This window comes from Ahaetulla prasina, chromosome 10, assembly GCF_028640845.1.
Source record: "Ahaetulla prasina isolate Xishuangbanna chromosome 10, ASM2864084v1, whole genome shotgun sequence".
NCBI lineage: Eukaryota > Metazoa > Chordata > Lepidosauria > Squamata > Colubridae > Ahaetulla > Ahaetulla prasina.
Window position 1 is genome coordinate 14,332,198 of NC_080548.1, and position 21,030 is coordinate 14,353,227.

Sequence of the window (21,030 nt, forward strand, 5' to 3'; positions counted from 1 at the left end):
GAATTTGATAATGAGAAGAATTTTTTTTTTTTGAGCCTTCCGGAAGTTCAGCCAAGAAGAATTTAATTGAAGAGAAGAGAAACTGACTTTTTATTGGATTGTTTGGCAGTAAGAGGATTTTACTGAGCTAATTTTTTCTTTTTTTTTTTTCTTGAGAGCAAATTAATAGCTTGTTTATATTACAAAAAAAAAAGAAAAGGATTTTGCTTCGTTTAAGTTGGTTTGTCTTCCTTTCTGCTTTGCTGATGTGGAGGAAAAATGGCGCTGATTAATGTTAGCTGTGAAGTTTTGTGTTTCTTTGTGGAGTATCCTTGAACTTGAGAGATAACAGTGCAAATAAGCCGCTTCGCTTCAATTAAAAAACAGTCGTCCTTTGATCTTCACTAAGACCCTCTGTAAAATTGGTTTGGAATTCTAGTTGGGAAATTTTTTGGTTTTTTTCAAAATGATTCAACAACTTTCAGAAACGCAGCAACTTGCTGCAGCTTTAAATAAAATTGGGAAAAAAATAGCAGGACTATCAGAGCGTATAGATAATTTGACATTGAAACTGACATCTGAAATGCAGAATTTAAAGCAAGAGATGAATGAAAACTTTGCAAAACAAAAAGAGGAAATGATAATGATTAAAGATGAAATGGAGCAGATGCATGTGCATGAGGTAAAAGTAGATCGGCAAATTGGTAAAATATTTTATAAAAATGAGCAGCAAGATAAGAGAATTTGTCTTTTGGAAGAAGAGATGAGGAAATATAATTTTGTTATCAGAGGAATCTCGGAAGAAAAGGAGGATAAATTGAAACAGCGGGTTCTGAAATGGATTAATGATTTGGATACGCAACTTACGTTCACAATAGCAGACCTGGCAAGTGTTTTTAGAATTGGATATAGAAGGCAAAATGGTTCTAACAGGAATGTGCTTGTCAGGTTCGCAAATCTTGGTGATAAGTTGGAAGTTATGGCCAAGGTGAGAGAGTTGGGAGATGCTTTGAGTTTGAAGGAAGACTATTCAAGTCTTCCCGGATATATCAAGAGAAGAAAGGGCATGGAGATTTTTTAAAACCAATTACAAAAGTTTTGAGAGATAATGGAATTAAATACAATTGAGGCCACCACAACAATTGAAATTTTTTATAAAGGAAGGATGCATACAATCACCCCAGATATAGATGCATTATTATATTTACGGAGCTTGGACTGATTGAGATGGAGGATTTAATGGAGATAAAAGATCAAATGCTTCAGATGGGTGGAACATACGGAAACATCAATCCCAGAAGAAGAAAAAGGGGCTATTGGAGGGCAAGACTCAAAGGGTTAAAGAGGAAAGAAATATCACCTGTGTTGGTTGAACAGAAGAAGAGTCGTGAGGATACAGTAAGAGAAGAAGCAGATAAGAGTCTTGGAAAATATGAAGCTGAATGCGGGTCATCGCTATCTTTTTTTGAGTGATGAATTTAAATAGACAGCCCGAAAGAAGTGGCCCGGGCATTGGCACGTCCCCTCTCCCCCATTCTCTTTATAGAGGCGAAACCGATGAGGATGTGGGGGAAGAAGATTGTTTGTACTTTATTGTTTGTTTTGTTTTTTGTTTTTTTTCTGTTTTCTTATTGTTGTTTATATGTTAAATATGGTAGTTTAATGTCGGGTGGTGGGCACAGAAAGGAAGATGCGGGATAGGATTAAAAATTTATATTTTAAATGGGAGTAATAAAAATAATGTCATGGAATGTGAAGGGTACAGGGAATCAGATTAAAAGAAGAAGATTGGAGCTTAAGATTAAAAGGGATTTGCCAGACATTTTATTTTTACAAGAAACCCATCAGAAATCTGAAGATTCAAATAGAATGTATATAAAAGGTATGCAAATATATGAAAAAGCATTTGGAACTTCAAAAGCTAGAGGAGTTGCAACACTGATATCAGATAGGGTGTACTTTGGAAACATAAGGTAATTTTGGATGAAGATGGAAGATATGTAATAATTGTTGGAAATCTTAATGAGGAAAAAGTGACACTTGTTAATTTATATTTACCGAATGAAAACAAAGAGAATTTCTTGAAAAAATAACAAAAATTTTGGAGAATGAAAGTGTAGGGAAAGTAATTGTGGCTGGGGATTTTAATTTAATCAGAGATAAAATAGACAGTACTAATCCCACCCGCTGTGGAGGAGCAAATAAAATGGGGATTTTAAATATGTGGATGCTTCGAAACGGCGTGGTTGATGTGTGGAGAGAGGTTAAAGGAATTGAGAGAGTATACACTTTTTTCTCTAAGATATATAATACATATTCTAGAATTGATTATATTTTTCTTTCTAAAGATTTGTTGAATAATGTGGATAAGGTAGATGTGGGAATTTTTAAAGATTCTGATCATGCAGAAGTTATGGTGGACTTAGATTTTAATTTTGAGAAAAAAAGAAGCTATTGGAGATATGACGAGAAATTGTATAAAAATGAAAAGGATAAAAAATGGATACTTAAAAAACTGGAGGAAAGTTGGAGATTAAATGATAACGGGGAGGTTAAATTTGAAATTGTTTGGGATGCGATGAAAGCGGTGTTTAGAGGAGAGTATTAAATTATCAAGTAGGAAATAAAAAATTAGAGAAATGTGAAGTGGTTAGAAATTTTTTTCAGAATCTATATTCAAAGAAACCAATTAATCGGGGAAAATTGCAAAGCTATTTAGAAAAGTATGTGGTGAAAATTGATCAAACATATAAGGAATTGATGGAAGAAGATATAACACAAGATGAGATTAATGGAATAATACAAAAATTAAAATTAGGGAAAGCTCCAGGTGAGGATGGATTACCTATTGAGTTTTATAAAGAATTTAAAGAATTAATAATACCAAGATTGCAAAAATTATTTAATGGAATATTAACTGAAGAGATAAAATCAGATTAAAAGAAGAAGATTGGAGCTTAAGATTAAAAGGATTTGCCAGACATTTTATTTTTACAAGAAACCCATCAGAAATCTGAAGATTCAAATAGAATGTATATAAAAGGTATGCAAATATATGAAAAGCATTTGGAACTTCAAAAGCTAGAGGAGTTGCAACACTGATATCAGATAGGGTGTACTTTGAAAACATAAGGTAATTTTGGATGAAGATGGAAGATATGTAATAATTGTTGGAAATCTTAATGAGGAAAAAGTGACACTTGTTAATTTATATTTTAAATGGGAGTTATAAAATAATGTCATGGAATGTGAAGGGTAGATACATGAGTGATATTGTTAGAAGAGTATTAAATATTATAGATGTAGCTGAATATAATGGTGATAAAATTGGTATAGTATCATTGGATATTTTTAAAGCTTTTGATTCTGTACAATGGGAAACAATTAAAGTAATTGTGGCTGGGGATTTTAATTTAATCAGAGATAAAATCAGATTAAAAGAAGAAGATTGGAGCTTAAGATTAAAAGGATTTGCCAGACATTTTATTTTTACAAGAAACCCATCAGAAATCTGAAGATTCAAATAGAATGTATATAAAAGGTATGCAAATATATGAAAAGCATTTGGAACTTCAAAAGCTAGAGGAGTTGCAACACTGATATCAGATAGGGTGTACTTTGAAAACATAAGGTAATTTTGGATGAAGATGGAAGATATGTAATAATTGTTGGAAATCTTAATGAGGAAAAAGTGACACTTGTTAATTTATATTTTAAATGGGAGTTATAAAATAATGTCATGGAATGTGAAGGGTAGATACATGAGTGATATTGTTAGAAGAGTATTAAATTATCAAGTAGGAAATATAATTTTGTTATCAGAGGAATCTCAGAAGAAAAGGAGGATAAATTGAAACAGCGGGTTTTGAAATGGATTAATGATTTGGATACGCAACTTACGCTCACAATAGCAGACCTGGCAAGTGTTTTAGAATTGGATATAGAAGGCAAAATGGTTCTAACAGGAATGTGCTTGTCAGGTTCGCAAATCTTGGTGATAAGTTGGAAGTTATGGCCAAGGTGAGAGTTGGGAGATGCTTTGAAGTTTGAAGGAAGACTATTCAAGTCTTCCCGGATATATCAAGAGAAGAAAGGGCATGGAGATTTTTAAAACCAATCACAAAAGTTTTGAGGATAATGGAATTAAATACAATTGAGGCCACCACAACAATTGAAATTTTTTATAAAGGAAGGATGCATACAATCACCCCAGATATAGATGCATTATTATATTTACGGAGCTTGGACTGATTGAGATGGAGGATTTAATGGAGATAAAAGATCAAATGCTTCAGATGGGTGGAACATACGGAAACATCAATCCCAGAAGAAGAAAAGGGGCTATTGGAGGGCAAGACTCAAAGGGTTAAAGAGGAAAGAAATATCACCTGTGTTGGTTGAACAGAAGAAGAGTCGTGAGGATACAGTAAGAGAAGAAGCAGATAAGAGTCTTGGAAAATACTGAAGCTGAATGCGGGTCATCGCTATCTTTTTTTTGAGTGATGAATTTAAATAGACAGCCCGAAAGAAGTGGCCGGCATTGGCACGCCCCTCTCCCCATTCTCTTTATAGAGGCGAAACCGATGAGGATGTGGGGAAGAAGATTGTTTGTACTTTATTGTTTGTTTTGTTTTGTTTTTTCTGTTTTCTTATTGTTGTTTATATGTTAAATATGGTAGTTTAATGTCGGGTGGTGGGCACAGAAAGGAAGATGCGGGATAGGATTAAAAATTTATATTTTAAATGGGAGTTATAAAAATAATGTCATGGAATGTGAAGGGTACAGGAATCAGATTAAAAGAAGAAGATTGGAGCTTAAGATTAAAAGGGATTTGCCAGACATTTTATTTTTACAAGAAACCCATCAGAAATCTGAAGATTCAAATAGAATGTATATAAAAGGTATGCAAATATATGAAAAAGCATTTGGAACTTCAAAAGCTAGAGGAGTTGCAACACTGATATCAGATAGGGTGTACTTTGAGAAACATAAGGTAATTTTGGATGAGGATGGAAGATATGTAATAATTGTTGGAAATCTTAATGAGGAAAAAGTGACACTTGTTAATTTATATTTACCGAATGAAAAACAAAGAGAATTTCTTGAAAAAATAACAAAAATTTTGGAGAATGAAAGTGTAGGGAAAGTAATTGTGGCTGGAGATTTTAATTTAATCAGAGATAAAATAGACAGTACTAATCCCACCCGCTGTGGAGGAGCAAATAAAATGGGGATTTTAAATATGTGGATGCTTCGAAACGGCGTGGTTGATGTGTGGAGAGAGGTTAAAGGAATTGAGAGAGTATACACTTTTTCTCTAAGATATATAATACATATTCTAGAATTGATTATATTTTTCTTTCTAAAGATTTGTTGAATAATGTGGATAAGGTAGATGTGGGAATTTTAAAGATTCTGATCATGCAGAAGTTATGGTGGACTTAGATTTTAATTTTGAGAAAAAGAAGCTATTGGAGATATGACGAGAAATTGTATAAAATGAAAAGGATAAAAATGGATACTTAAAAACTGGAGGAAAGTTGGAGATTAAATGATAACGGGGAGGTTAAATTTGAAATTGTTTGGGATGCGATGAAAGCGGTGTTTAGAGGGGAGAGTATTAAATTATCAAGTAGGAAATATAAAAATTATAAAATTAAAATGGAAAGAGATAAAAATAAGATTAAAGAATTGGAAAATCAATTTTTGCTTACTAAAGAAAAAAAAATTCTTCAGGAGCTTAATATGTTAAGAAATAAAATGATAGAAGAAGATACAGAGTTAGTAAAAAGAAATTTTTAAATAGGAATTTTTTTGAATTTAGTAATAGAAATTCTAAATTATTGGCAAAGATGGCGAAAGATAAAAGAGAGAAGAGAGAAATTGGAGTTTTGATAGATGATAGAGGTATAAGATGTTATAAAAAATTAGAGAAATGTGAAGTGGTTAGAAACTTTTTTCAGAATCTATATTCAAAGAAACCAATTAATCGGGGAAAATTGCAAAGCTATTTAGAAAAGTATGTGGTGAAAATTGATCAAACATATAAGGAATTGATGGAAGAAGATATAACACAAGATGAGATTAATGGAATAATACAAAAATTAAAATTAGGGAAAGCTCCAGGTGAGGATGGATTACCTGTTGAGTTTTATAAAGAATTTAAAGAATTAATAATACCAAGATTGCAAAAATTATTCAATGGAATATTACATGGTGGGAAGTACCTTCGTCATGGAATAGAACGGTGATATCCCTAATTCCTAAACCAGATAAAGATTTAGAAAGGATTGAGTCCTATCGGCCCATTTCTTTAATTAATCAGGATGCAAAGATATTTACTGCTATTATAAGTAATAGATTAAATAGATTTATAGATAGATATATAAGTTATAATCAAGTAGGTTTTGTGAAGGGTAGATACATGAGTGATATTGTTAGAAGAGTATTAAATATTATAGATGTAGCTGAATATAATGGTGATAAAATTGGTATAGTATCATTGGATATTTTAAAGCTTTTGATTCTGTACAATGGGAAACAATTAAAGTAATTGTGGAGGCTTTAGGCTTTGGTAATAAGTTTATACATGTTATTTCAAAATTGTACCAAAAGAGCAGTGCAAGAGTGAAGGTGAATGGAATATTAACTGAAGAGATAAAATTAGAAGCTGGTACGAGACAAGGATGTCCCTGTCCCCAACATTATTTTTATTGGCTATGGAAATATTGACAAAATGATAGAAAAGATGAAGAATTAGAAGGATATAAGGGTATAAGATAAATTTGTATGCGGATGATACTTTAATTATTTTGAAAATGTAGAGAAAGATCTGAAAAAGATATATAAGCATTTGATAGAATTTGAGGAAATGACAGGATTGAAAGTAAATTGGTCAAAGTCAGAATTATTGATGGATAGTAATGGTAATGAGTCTGAGAATATGCAAGAGCAATTTGGGATAAGGATTAAAACACATTGAAATATTTGGGTATAGTGCTTTCACTTAAGGTTAAAGAATTGAAAAAACTTAATTATGATGTGGTGATTAACGAAATTGAGAAGAAGATAGATAAATATAAAATTTTAAAGTTGTCTTGGTTTGGTAGAATTGCAATGTGTAAGATGATGTTGCTGCCCAAGTTCAACTTTTTATTCGAGATGCTACCACTAAATTTGACAGAGAAAGATATTGAAGGATATCAGAAAAAACTGGATAAATTTTGCAACGGTGGCAAAAGACCTAGATTAGTGAAGAAAATGTGGTATCAAAATCAAAAGGAAGGTGGATTAGGAATCCCCAAATTATTTAATTATTACTGTGCGTATGGTATCCGGATAGTGGTAAAAATACTTAAAGGTGAAGATAACTATTGGAGAGATTTAGAGTTAAGGGATATAGAGAAATTTGGATCAAGGTGGTTTTTAGATAAAGCGAACTGTCTTCCATGAAAAAGCAAGAAGTTCCAGTTGCCTTTTGAAAAAGCACCTTTAGGATGCTCAGTAAGAGATGAATCTTTTTCTTTGGGCTGAGTAAAAATCTCTAAGATGATGGATAGGTTCTAGGTCAGGTGTGGGTGATCCCTTTGGACCACAGGGGGTTTCTCCATCCCTCTTTTTTTTTTTGGCCTCAAAGTCCCCCAAGATGGTCAACTTCTGAAAACAAGATTGAGAAAAGGGTCTTCTCCAGGGATATTAAACTCAGTAGAAGACATTGGGCTTCTGTAGTGATTTTTGCCTTTTTGCATTATGCGTTCCAGATGGTTTCATTATTAGTGCTTTCATTGGGTTAACTAAATAATGATCTTTTTTTTTTGCAATTCAAGGTATTCTCAACAGTTTTCTCCAGCATCACAATTCAAAGGTGGTTTATTTCATTCTGCCTTTCTGATGGTTTCACAACATCTGTTACAACTGGGAAGACCACTGATAATATCCACCTTTGTAATCATTACGATGTCTCTGTTTTTTAACGTTTTGAATAGATTTGCAATACTTTTTCTTTTCAAGTAGGAGACATTCCTTTATTTTATGGCTTCAGTCCTGAAATGTCCTTTATGCAGTGGTGAAATATAAAATTTGTTACAACCGGTTCTGTGGGTGTGGCTTGGGGGGGTAATATGACTGGGTGGGTGTGGCCAACTTTTTTTTTTACTTTTAAAAGCATTTTTTCGGCCAAAGAAAAAATGCTTTTAAAAGTTAAAAAAAAACCTCTGATGATCGCGCAACTGGGAATGGGGAGAGGGCAGGGATTTTTGCTACCGGTTCTCCAAACCACCCGCCGTCATCGCTACCAGATCGGGTGATCCAGTCCAAACCGGGAGCATTTTACCCCTGCCTTTATGTCAATATAAATCTGCACCAGAGACAAATTCCTTGTATGTATAATCACACTTGGCCAAATAAAGTATCCAATCCAATCCAATTCAATTCACTACCTGTCCCTTGGATGAAAGCTTCACTTTCACTTAATTTTCCCCCGTTATTCCTTTTTCTAACGTGCTCATACCAACGAATTTTCATATCATAGGACCGCTACCTCCTATTGGCCCAACTAGCAACTTCTCATTTACAATTTAAATCTGTCTGCACAATCTTTTTTGAAAACCATGCCGATTTTGGAAAAATGTTGATGCATTATTGTTAGTGATAATCCTAGAGTTAACAGATTCCCCTCCCCTCAAAATCCCCTCCTCTCAGCGGCTGAGCCAGCCATTTTGTTCTTGTGTGAGCATAACCTTAGTCGCGGGTTGCTTTTTGTTTGGGCCTCAAAGGTTGCGCAGCCATTTTTTTTCTGTAATGCAACATTAACTTCAGACATCTAAAAGAGGCTTCAGCTCTTTGGATGAGGACAGTGACCCTTCTTACCCGCCGAGCCAGCTGAGAAACGGAGTTCAGTCCCTCCTCTGACAGCATGATGGAGTCTGTAGTTTCCACCAGTTGAGGATTCTCGCTCTGAAATAAGAAATCATCTTGTTTGTGAGAATTGTTGGTGCAAGAGTAGGCAAACATTTGCTAGGCCAATTCTTGATTACTGCTCGCCTGTCTGGAACCCATACCTTATATCTGATATCAATACAGTTGAGCGTGTCCAAAGATATTTTATGAGAAGAGTGCTCCACTCCTCCGTAACCAATAAAATACCTTATTCCACCAGACTTGATATCCTGGGTCTAGAAAAATTGGAACTTCGTCGCCTTCGACAGGACCTGGGTTTAGCTCATAGAATCATCCATTGTAATGTCCTTCCTGCCAATGACTACTTCAGTTTCAATAACAATAACACAAGAGCTACCAACAGATTTAAACTTAATGTCAACCGCTCCAGTTTAGATTGCAGAAAACATGATTTCTGTAACAGAATTATCTATGCTTGGAATGCATTACCTGACTCTGTGGTCTCTTCTCATAACCCCAAAAGTTTTATTAAAAATCTATCCACTGTTGACCTCACCACTTTCCTAAGAGGACTCTAAGGGGCGTGCATAAGAGCACAAACATGCCTACCGTTCCTGTCCTATTGTTTCTTCATATATATACATACATATACATACATATACATATATATATATATATATATATATATATATATATATATATATATATATATATATATATATATATATATTTATTTATACTACCTTGTTTCTCCTCATATATATGTTTATATGTTATATAATCTTTTGTGTTATGCTTGTATATATTGTTATGACAAAAATAAATAAATAAATAAATAAACAAACAAACAGTGGCCTTCTGCTTCTACAGGAATCTGTGGCTCCATTCAGTAGAGCAGGGCAGAGGTGGCATTCAGCAGGTTCTGACCAGTTCTGGAGAACCGGTAGCGGAAATTTTGAGTAGTTCGGAGAACCGGTAGTAAAAATTCTGACTGGCCCCGCCCCCCCATCTATTCTCTGCCTCCCGAGTCCCAGCTGATCGGGAGGAAATGGGGATTTTGCAGTAACCTTCCCCTGGAGTGGGTGGGAATGGAGATTTTACAGTATCCTTCCCCTGTCATGCCCACCAAGCCATGCCCACAGAACCGGTAGTAAAAAATTTTGAAACCCACCACTGGAGCAGGGGTGTCAAACTCAATTTCACTGAGGGCCGCATCAGTATTGTGTTTGATCTTGGCGGGGAGCGGTGGGGGCATGGCCAGGGTGGTCTTGGCCAGCTCGACATCACTTGTGGTGGAGGAACCTGTGGTGACCCAAGCACTCTGCCAACAAAAACGGGCTCCTGAGCTCTATTTTTCACTGCGACGGCCTCCTGCAACCCTCTACCAGCAAAATGGGAGCTTGGGAGCGCTGCCTATGGCCCTCGCAAGCTCCATTTTTGGCTGCAATGGCCTCCTGCAACTCTCCGTCAGTGAAAACGAAGCTCGAGAGGGCTGCCTTCCCGAGCTCCTTTTTCACTGGCAGAGGCACCTTAGACTGGTCCCTTGCTGTTTCCAGGGCAGCCCCAAGGCCCAGATCTAAGCACCCCACAGGCTGGATCTGGCCCCTGGGCCTTGAGTTTGACACCCCTGCAGTAGAGAGAGCAGAACAAGGACAGCTGAGCTGCCTTACTCCATTTTGAAATGAAGAGTTGCAAATCATCTTTCAACATCTCTCCTCCCCATCCCAAAGATTATATAATAATAATAATAATAATAACAACAACAACAACAACAACAATAATAATGCAAACTAATGCTATGAAAGCAAAGATACAAAAATCCACCGACAATACAAACTGCCGACTTTGCAACAACAAAGTCGAAACTGTTTCACATTTAATATGTGAATGCAGCAAAATCGCACAAACTGATTACAAAGCTAGACACGACCGAGTTGCTAAATTAATCCACTGGTCATTATGTAAAAAATACAACTTGCTTGTATCCAAAAAGTCATGAGAACATAAAGTGGAAAAAGTTATAGAAAATGTGAAGGCGAAGATCTTGTGGGACTTTAGAATATAGACAGATTGTCACTTAGAACACAACACGCCAGATATCACAGTTGTTGAAAACCGAAACGTACAATTTATTGTCATCGCGGTACCAGGAGATGCCAGAGTCCAAGAAAAAGTACTGGAAAAAATCATGAAATACCGCAACCTGGCCATTGAAACTACACAGCTATGGATGAAACATGTAACAGTGATACCCATTGTCATTGGGGCACTTGGTACCATGGTACCATTTATAAGATATATCAACAAATTGCAGCTTCGTGCAATAACACCAGCGGAACTGCAAAAAACTACGCTCCTTGGAACATTGTACATCTTAAGAAGGTACTTGGTTGATACCTAGGACGCTGGCAGCAACCCATATCAACCATTAGCACCAGTCAATGGTATTTGTGATGCATTTTTGAATGTTCATTGACTGAGTTTCATGTTTAATGAATAAAGCATATAATAATATACTTTAATAATAATTTATATTACAGTCTTAGACCAGCATTGCAAATAAGGAACATTAAACAGACAAGATAATATTATTAGTGGTGGATTGTCAGTGGGCATCTGCCTCATTTTGTGGACAGTATAACAAAATTCTAAGCTCAAAGAGACAACATAGGACAACAAGCCCCTTATTCTTTTTTCTTTTTTTTTAAATGCAAGAGTTAGAATGTTAGTAGATCATCGATAGTCACCGGTATCCTACTAACTGTTTCTATTCGGGACTAAAGAATTATTTCCCATTAAAAAATAGAAAGTAGAATGGATTGTCTGAAATGCTATAGGATTTCCTACCTAAGCAGAGATTGGACTAGAAGACCTCCAAGGTCCCTTCCAACTCTGTTGTCCTGTCCTATCCTATCCTATCCTATCCTATCCTATCCTATCCTATCCTATCCTAGTCTATTCTGAAATGGGTTCTTCCCGACTGCCTTACAGATGTGTGGCCTTTAGCCCCCAGAATTTTTGTCAATGACTTTGCCAGCTGAAAAATATTAGGAGTGAAGGTCCATCCAACTGGAATAGGTGGGAAAGCTAAGAAACCCCATGTTCAATGACCAATGGAAACAAAAGATGTTTGAACATGAATTTCTCTACCTCATCTTGGAGATCCTCTTCCTGGAGCTCACCACCAAGGGCTTGCATTACTTTTGTCTTATAGACTCGCCAGAATCCCTGAGTCATCGTTGCAACAGCCAGTTCAGCTTTTATGATCTCGGTTTCTTTAGATGCAAGAGAAGCTTCAAGCTTTATGCTTCCCTTTCTCAGTTTCTGCGTCGAGCACTAAGCAAGTTAAGTTCCAGGGGCCATTGTGTCATGGCACTCAGCTGCTTTGCAGGCTGTGCAGGATATTAGTAGCTCAGCTGGAAGCTAGTGTCTCCTGCTACTTCACACCTGTTTCTAGCTGCCTCCTCCTTAGATCTGGTGTCTTCATTAACAATTCAGAAGCATACAGCATTCATCTCAAACAACAAAGTAGAATCAGATACATGGCTGACCCAGAATAATAATGGATGACAGCTCTTGGGGGGAAAAAACAGGCACCCCACCCCCAGATAAATTCTGCAAAAAAATATGGTTGTCTTCTTCATCTCACGCATGGAAAACTAATCCTTCTAGCCTACCCTTGTCCATTAAACTTTTCTTTATGGGCAAACACCCTTTTTTTTTTTTGTAGAAAGTCATCCCCCTTCTTCAGAATGTGCCACTTGGCTTCAGAAGTTCCCTAATCCCAAGCAGACTGTTTCTCCCACTTTGGAATCGCAAGGAAATTGCAAAAGAAAGCATCCCTAAGTTGCTGCTTTATACCCCCCATTGTCTGCACTCTGTAACTGATCTCCTGCAAGAACAGACTTTGGAATGTAGGAGCTAGGCAGCAGGCTTAAAATAGCTGCTGACAGATAAATTATTTTGTAGGGCTGATAGCCTTGCAGACCGGCATCTTCTCCTTCCTGGATTTAGTTTCCGCTTTAGGCAGAATGCCAATCTCTCCTCCCCACTCTGCCAAATGTCCAAATGGTTTCTTAAAACCTGCAAGGAAGCTGGATGGATTGCCTGTCACTTTCCAGATTATGCTCTAACTGTTGAAGAGAAGACAGGGTGGTGTTCTCTTTCCACCACCCAACTTGCTTCCGCTGGGGCCCTTCTCTCCTTAGCTAATGACAGATGCCTGTCCACTGCCTTATTATTCCTTATAAATGCCTTATTATTTCTCAGCCTGGTGCAGCAACATGATAACAAATTGTTAATGAACTGGCTATTCCTTTGTCTTGTGCTGACAACCATATGCTAATGCCATGGGCTCATTTGTGTTATGCTCCATGTGGCCATTCTACATCAAACGTGGGTTTCTCACAAAGCTGAAGCCTGTTGGGAAGTGTGTTTAGATCCAAGAGTTGTCAAGTGAATTTTGTCCAAACTTAAACTTGGGATCAATTTATCTACTCATGTTTCAGTGAGGGTGATTGTGGCTCAAAGGACACCTAGAACACTGGAAATCATGGCATTGAGAAATTCTGGTGCTTGTTTGGAGATGGGGAGAGAAGAGAAAATAATTATTTTTCTAATGAATTGATGTGTGAGAAGGGAAGACCTCCTTCTCAAACTATCCTCTCTCCCAAACTCCCCCACCCCCAAAAAACCTGAGTCCTACCCCTTCATTAGATAGTACCACACATATCTCAACCACAGGAGACCAAAGTATGCACATGAGCACATGTGTATGCTGTACTCCAGCTTCAGAAAACTACTCACTTCTCCCATAGGGATAAACAGCCAGGCTAGTCCACCTGTGGCAAGTTATATACAAATAGAATGAGACTATTGCCTTATACACTGTAAGCCGCCCTGAGTCTTCGGAGAAGGGCGGGATATAAATGTAAATAAATAAATAAAAATTGACTTGATGGAAAAGTAGGGCATAAAGCCTATGACTATCATTAAGTGTTGTATCATTAAGTGTTAAATTTGTACCCTATGACTATCATTAAGTGTTGTAAGTGTTGTACCTTGATGAAGGTACACTTTCTTTTATGTACACTGAGAGCATATGCACCAAGACAAATTCCTTGTGTGTCCAATCACACTTGGCCAATAAAAAATTCTATTCTATTCTATTCTATTCTATTCTATTCTATTCTATTCTATTCTATTCTATGACTATCATTAAGTGTTGTAAGTGTTGTACCTTGATGAAGGTATCTTTTCTTTTATGTACACTGAAAGCGTATGCACCAAGGACAAATTCCTTGTGTGTCCAATCACACTTGGCCAATTAAAAAATTCTATTCTATTCTATTCTATTCTATTCTATTCTATTCTATTCTATTCTATTCTAAAAAGCCGCTAGATTTGAGTGTTCATGCAAATCTATTAATAAATAATTTTAAGTTCACTCACCCAAAGAGCTTGTGGGGTCAAAACTTCACATCTTGAATTGAGACATTACACCCCATTGTTTGCACCCGGTAACTGATCTAATATTATTTTTTATAATGTTTGGATTATTTTATTGGTTTTAAATTTTTATTATTAATTTTAAGGGTTTTTTAGTTTTATATATTTTAAAGTTTTTAGGCCATTATTTAATAAGTTTTTTAATCTGTATTTTAATTGTATATTGTATCGTTTGTTTTTTACTTTGGCTGTACACTGCCCTGAGTCCTTCGGGAGAAGGGCGGTATAAAAATCGAATAAATAATAATAATAAAAATAATAATAATTTAAATAGCTAAAATTTATAGATTCTTAAGAAGGAAAAATGTATTTTCCCATACAATTTGTTTTTATCTTTTTGTATATCATGGAGATTTTTTGTTATTACTTTAATGAATGGGGGTGGGGGGAATGAGTGGGGTTTTGTTGCAGATTTGAATCAAGAAGATCCAAGGCCATTAGGCCTAAATCTCCCAAGAGACTTTCTCATCATTCCACCCAAAAGAGAAATGCTACTCATAATTTTGCAGTTAGATCATCTTTCATGATTCTGCCATGCAGACTCTTTTCCCAGAGAAATATCACCTGCTGTAACATAAGGCAGTGTTCATGTATGCTTGCATGCATTAACATTATAGAACAGGAAACAGAATATTATGATCAACTTTGAAAGCAAGAGAAATGTAGATCAATACAATGTAATGACCCTCGAATTAAATCTGGTCAGTCTAGCCATAGATGGGCTATTGCCCTTTGCTTATAAAATCTTTTGATGAGGAATCCTGAGGATATGTATTTTCTTCACAGAGGATTAGCTGGACATCAGGAAAGCGCACAGCCGCACAAGCACAAAAACCACAACAGTGCCTTAGGTCAAAGGGTCACTTTTTGTGACTCAGCATTAAGAAGATATGAACTGCAGCACAGCCTTTTAATGGGATGGAATTACATTGTAGTTATGTTCATCTTAAAGGTTTAAAGTGGAATTCCAAGAAAGAATAAAAAAAGTTGGAGAGTCACTGGAAGATGGCTTTTCTTTTCAAAGAATGGTAGATTCAGACCTGCAAATCAGATCAGGAAACAGAGGCTGAACAGTATTAGCTTTATTTTTTAACAAAACCCTGCATTGCATTATATATAATACATAGTTGCTCATAACAGAAGGGTTACAAGAAGAAACATGAAATTTAACAAACAGCAACAGAGCAGAACTAAAAAAATTCTACCTTAGTATCAGTTTAAAAAACAATATTTTTGCCAAAACAAACAAACAACAAAAGATGAAAAGGACATAAATGTAATAAATGCACTCCGTCGCCTTCGACAAGAACTCCGTCGCTTTCGACAAGACCTAAGTTTAACTCATAGAATCATCTACTGTAATGTCCTTCCTGTTAAAGACTACTTCAGCTTTAATTGCAATAATACAAGAGCTCAATGTTAACCGCTTTAATCTAGATTGCAGAAAATATGACTTCTGTAACAGAATCATCAGTGCTTGGAACACTTTACTTGACTCTGTGGTCTCTTCCCATAATCCCAAAAGCTTTAACCAAAAACTTTCTACTAGTTTCTCTTTTTTCTTTATATATATATCAATATATATATTGATAAATGAAGGGAGGAATTAGAAACGTATCTGTTTATGTGGAATAGAGGTGAGATTTTTGGTGGTGGGTCTTTGGACTGGACGCTGATTGAAAATCCTTCCTTGCCTTCTTCTATTGGAAACAATGGAACTTCAGGGATTAGACTAGTGGATTACTGTCCTGAGCAAGACATTGGAATAGATGGCCTCTAAGATATTTTCCACATCATGCATTTTGAATCTAAAAAAGTGAATGATTATAAATGAGCTTCAAATGGTTTTATGAGGAAATACCCTAGCACTGGAAAAACAGGGTTCAGATTAAAATATCCCAGAAAAAGGCAATGTAAAGCCATGATTCTTCCAAGGAAACTATATGGATGCAGTCACTAAAGCCAAGATGACATTTTTATGTTTAGGATCACACCAATATTCCCAATTATAACATTATATTAATTTATTATGTAATTGCCAGCAGCTTTGAATGTCATTCTGTAGCAGAAATACAGAACATGCTATAAATCCAACAAACAAGTATGCTTGATTGATTTGAAAAGTCCTTAAATGAATTTCAGGTCATGTTTGCTTGTTTGTTAATCAACCATAACTGCCTTTCATTTAATTTGGTATAATTGCAAACCTTTTTATCTTTGTAAATGAGACTTTGAATTGAACTGGCCAGTAACATTTGATGTTAGGATAAATCGGTGTTTTTCAAACTCAGCAATTTTAAGACACGATGTGCACTTCAACTTCCAAAACACCTCAGCCAGAATGGGAGTCAAAGTCCACATTATTTTAAAAGATGCCGAATTTCGCAAACATTTGGTTAATTTGTCATTTATTTTTCTCCAGCTATAACATTCAGATGAATTGTGGAAACTTGGGAGATGCATATTAAATATCTAGAAATATATTCATAGAAATTATATTTCCTTGACGCCTCCATTGGTCATTTCATTCATAACCACGATTGGCTATGGAACTTCATTTCATTCATATTCAAATCAAATTTGGAAACGCTCAGGGGATGGCGCCATAATATGACGTCACGCGCGCCTATAGGAAGCGGAAGTGAAGCTTCCATTCTCTCTCTTTCCCCGGCGAGGTTCGGAATTGAAACATGGCTCCCAAGAGCTCCCGTCGAACGGGTTCGCATAAGACGCACTCCTTGGCCCGCCAGTGGAAAACGAAGCGGCGGCGACGAGATCTGGATGAGATCCACCACGACATGTTGCCTGAGAACGCGACGAAGCTGCTGCGTCAAGAGCTGGATCCCGACCTGCCTGGCAATGCCCAGCACTACTGCCTGCATTGCGCGTGCGTCAAGAGAGAAAGGCGGGGGGGAGGGGTGGTGATCCCCGTGGAATGCCCTTTGCACATAGAGATAAGAATTAGACCTGACCAACTTCCTCGGTTGTGGGATAGAAAACTCTCTTTAGAAAAATGTTTCTCAACCTTGACAGGGGTAAGATGTGTGGACTTCCAATTCCCAAAATTTCCCAGCTAGCATGTTGTTTGGGGAATTCTGGGATTTAGGAATAGAATAGAATAGAATAGAATAGAATAGAATAGAATAGAAGAATTGAATTGAATTGAATTGAAATGAAATGAAATGAAATGAAATGATGAAATGAAATAATGAAATGAAATGAAATGAAATGAAATGAAATGAATTGAATTTTTTATTGGCCAAGTGTGATTGGACAAACAAGGAATTTGTCTTGGTGCAGATGCTCTCAGTGTACATAAAAGAAAAGATACATTTGTCAAGAATCATAAGGTACAACATTAATGATAGTCATAGGGTACAAATAAGCAATCAGGAAATAATATAAATATAAATAGTAAGGATACAAGCAACAAAGTTACAGTCATACAGTCGTAAGTGGAAGGAGATGAGTGGTGGGAATGATGAGAAGATTAAAAGTGCAGATTTAGTAAATAGTTTGACAGTGTTGAGGGAATTATTTGTTTAGCAGAGTGATGGCGTTCGGGGAAAAAAATGTCCTTGTGTCTAGTTGTTCTGTACAGTGCTCTAGCGTCGTTTTGAGGATAGGAGTTGAAACAGTTTATGTCCAGGATGTGAGGGGTCTGTAAATATTTTCATAACCCTCTTTTTGACTTGTGCGGTATACAGATATACTGTATACATTTCCTGAATGCCATCATTCTGCTTAACAACTAATTCCCACAACACCGTCAAATAATTTACTAAGACTGTATTACTATTATTCTTCTTTTCCTTATTAGTATCTATCTCTTCCCACTTATGACCATGTTGCTTGTATCTTTCATTTTATATTGTTTTTATTTGTTTCCTAGTACGATTTGATAGCTTATTAGTAACCTTGACTATCACTTAAGTTTTGTATCTTTTTATTCTTTATTCTTGATGAATGTATTTTATTCTCCTTATGTATACTGAAAGCATATACACCAAAGACAAATTCCTTGTGTGTCCAATCACACTTGACCAATAAAGAATTTTATTCTATTCTAAAGTTCTTGGTTTAAAGTAGCCCATTTTGAAAAATGCTACTTTAGACATAAATGAGAGTTGCCTATCAAAATGTAAGATTTTAGCTGCAGAATGTATGCGGGAAAAACTAAAAAAGTTGCTTTTTTCTTTTTCAAAGAAAGGGCCGAATTTTATGGGTTTAAAAAATTAAATTAATTAGGATGCAAAAACAAACAAACACTTAGGCAGTTGTTAGGTGGTAACAAAGAGCCAGAGTTTTCTGCATTATTTTGCCATCCCATCCAGATTTTTGCATACCAAACCTGGAGCCCTAATTGTAGACAAAGGGAGCAAAGATGAAGTTGGACTCTAACATTTCCTTTCAATTTTTGGGGTGGAGGTGGGGAGAGAAAAACTGCAGCCCAAATCTGGTCACAATTTTTAAAACTTTATTTGATAAACGTACAGTTCATTATTTCCATTTTAGGGAAGGGCATGTAATGGAGATCAGCTTATGATAGCCCTGTAGCACAGTTCTCTTTTAAAGGTTCAAAAGGTGTAAGTCTGCAAATTAATTTGGTTTTTCTGCTACTCAGCAAATCCAATGAGCCTAAATTTGAGAAAGAGGCCAGAGGCAAGTCACCCATCATCTTTCACTGCTTTCAAACAGCTCCTTCCAATCCCGGAGGAAATTTTATTCCCATTCATTCTTTTAGATTTTTATCCTTTAATTTTTTTATAAATAACTCAATAACGCATACCTACTACTATTCCCCCCTCCTAGTTTGCGGACTTCTTTGTATGCCCACAGCTCTAACCTGATTTGAACAGTTTACTGGCACAAATCTTAACTACATTTAATGCTGTCTGGGTTCCCTTCTAACCTAGGTTTGTTAGTTTGGATCTGAAACCCAAATTTTAAACATCAGTTGTGAAACTGGGTTAGTGTTAGATATTAAAAACATTTGCTGATGCAGTTTTGATGTTAGTGGTAGGGAGTGGACCTGTTCCAAGCAGAGTGCAGTTTTTCCTGTTTTATCTGTAAATAGAGTCTGCCCTCGAGAAGATGAGAACATTTTAGAAAGTGAAATGATATTAAGGAGTGATCTGTAGTTATCGTTGGCCTAATTGGCTAGTAACTGCATTGGAGCAAAATATATCCTAGTATATTGATTGATTCATTGCTTTCAAACCAGTCTTCACTCCTCACAACTTCATGCAGGTTTCTGGTTTTCTGGCTGAGGAATTTTGGGAGTTGAAATCCACACGTTTTAAAGTTGACAAGTTTGGAGACCCCTGCTGTAAGCTGATGGAAAGTTAATGGAAAGCAAAGCTGGTTGAGGAATTCTGGGAGTTGAATCCACAAGTCTTAAAGTTTGACAAGTTTGGAGGCCCCTGGCTTACAGCATGCTTGTTTCTTCTTCTGTCTTCTCAGGCGATATTTCATTGACTTAAAAAGTATGAAGGATCATTTCAGATCAAAAGTTCACAAAAAGAGGTAATGTTAACTTTATTTAATTGGTGGGGGTGTGGTGTGGTGGAGTACCAGCAGTCCATTTTCTTGAACCTGAACCGTCTCTTCTGAATGGCCTACCTGTCACATTTCTCTAGCAAATATATAATCGAAATGTATGCCAGTGGCAAAGAAGATGGGATTTCATTCAGGGTTTGTGCCCTTCATCGACTGGAATATCAGCATTTGCAAAACTTTTGGATTTATTTGTGTGTTGTTGTTGTTGTTTAAGACTGAAGCAGCTGAGTGAGGAGCCGTACACCCAGGAGGAAGCTGAGAGGGCTGCAGGAATGGGATCTTACATTCCACCCAAGAAAATTGAAGTCCACACACAAGCTCTCGATGAGATGGATGAATCCAGCTAAGGCACAAGGATATTTTTTTCCCCCATCTGAAAAAATCTGGAGATAACTAAGATATGGAAACATCGGTATAACTAGATGGTTATATCTTTAAAGTTGTGCTATTTATTGTAGTACGTTTGCGGTATTTATACTGAAATGTATAGGCAGATGAGAAAGATCAACCCACTTGGATGGAAAAAAGACATTTTACCCCCTTCTTGTTTGGTATGAATTAAGAGTTCAGCAGAGGCAGGAACCATGCTGCTCAAGTGGGCTTGTTTTTGATTCCCTTGCGATGGTTTTAAATGTTACGGTAGACTTTCAGCTTTTCGTTCTTAATGTTCCACTCTTCCATTGGGCCCACTTAATAAACGAGCTGATAATCTGGTTGGCTAATCCTTGCCTATTTTGCTTTGGGGGTTTGATTTGAATATGTGTTGAAGGATGTTTTCTGTAACTTATTTATTTATTTATTTATTTTCTCAAACACATACTAAACAATATATATAAGTCTAAGCATGAAATAAACACACAAAATGAATACAACCAAAGGGAACATTAGGACAGGAATGGTAGGCACGCTGGTGCTCTTATGCATGCCCCTTACAGACCCCTTAGGAATGGAGTGAGGTCAACAGTAAACAGTCTTAGGTTAAAGTTTTGGGGATAACTTGTTAGAAGAGGAACAACTGATGCTATTTTGACCTTTTGGGGGGTTTAAGCTTTTAAAAATCACATTGGTGTCACGGATCAGAATCT

The 21,030-nt window shown here is 36.3% G+C and overlaps 1 protein-coding gene across 1 annotated transcript; it reads left to right on the top strand.

Moving 5' to 3' along the window:
- The first annotated feature begins 17,030 nt into the window (after positions 1-17,030).
- ZNF593 (zinc finger protein 593) lies at positions 17,031-20,658 on the top strand. The gene is made up of 3 exons (XM_058195147.1): positions 17,031-17,273; positions 19,850-19,912; positions 20,160-20,658. Exons 1-3 carry the CDS (start codon positions 17,077-17,079, stop codon positions 20,290-20,292), a joined length of 393 nt encoding a protein of 130 aa, XP_058051130.1. The 5' UTR covers positions 17,031-17,076; the 3' UTR covers positions 20,293-20,658.
- The last annotated feature ends 372 nt before the right edge of the window (positions 20,659-21,030 follow it).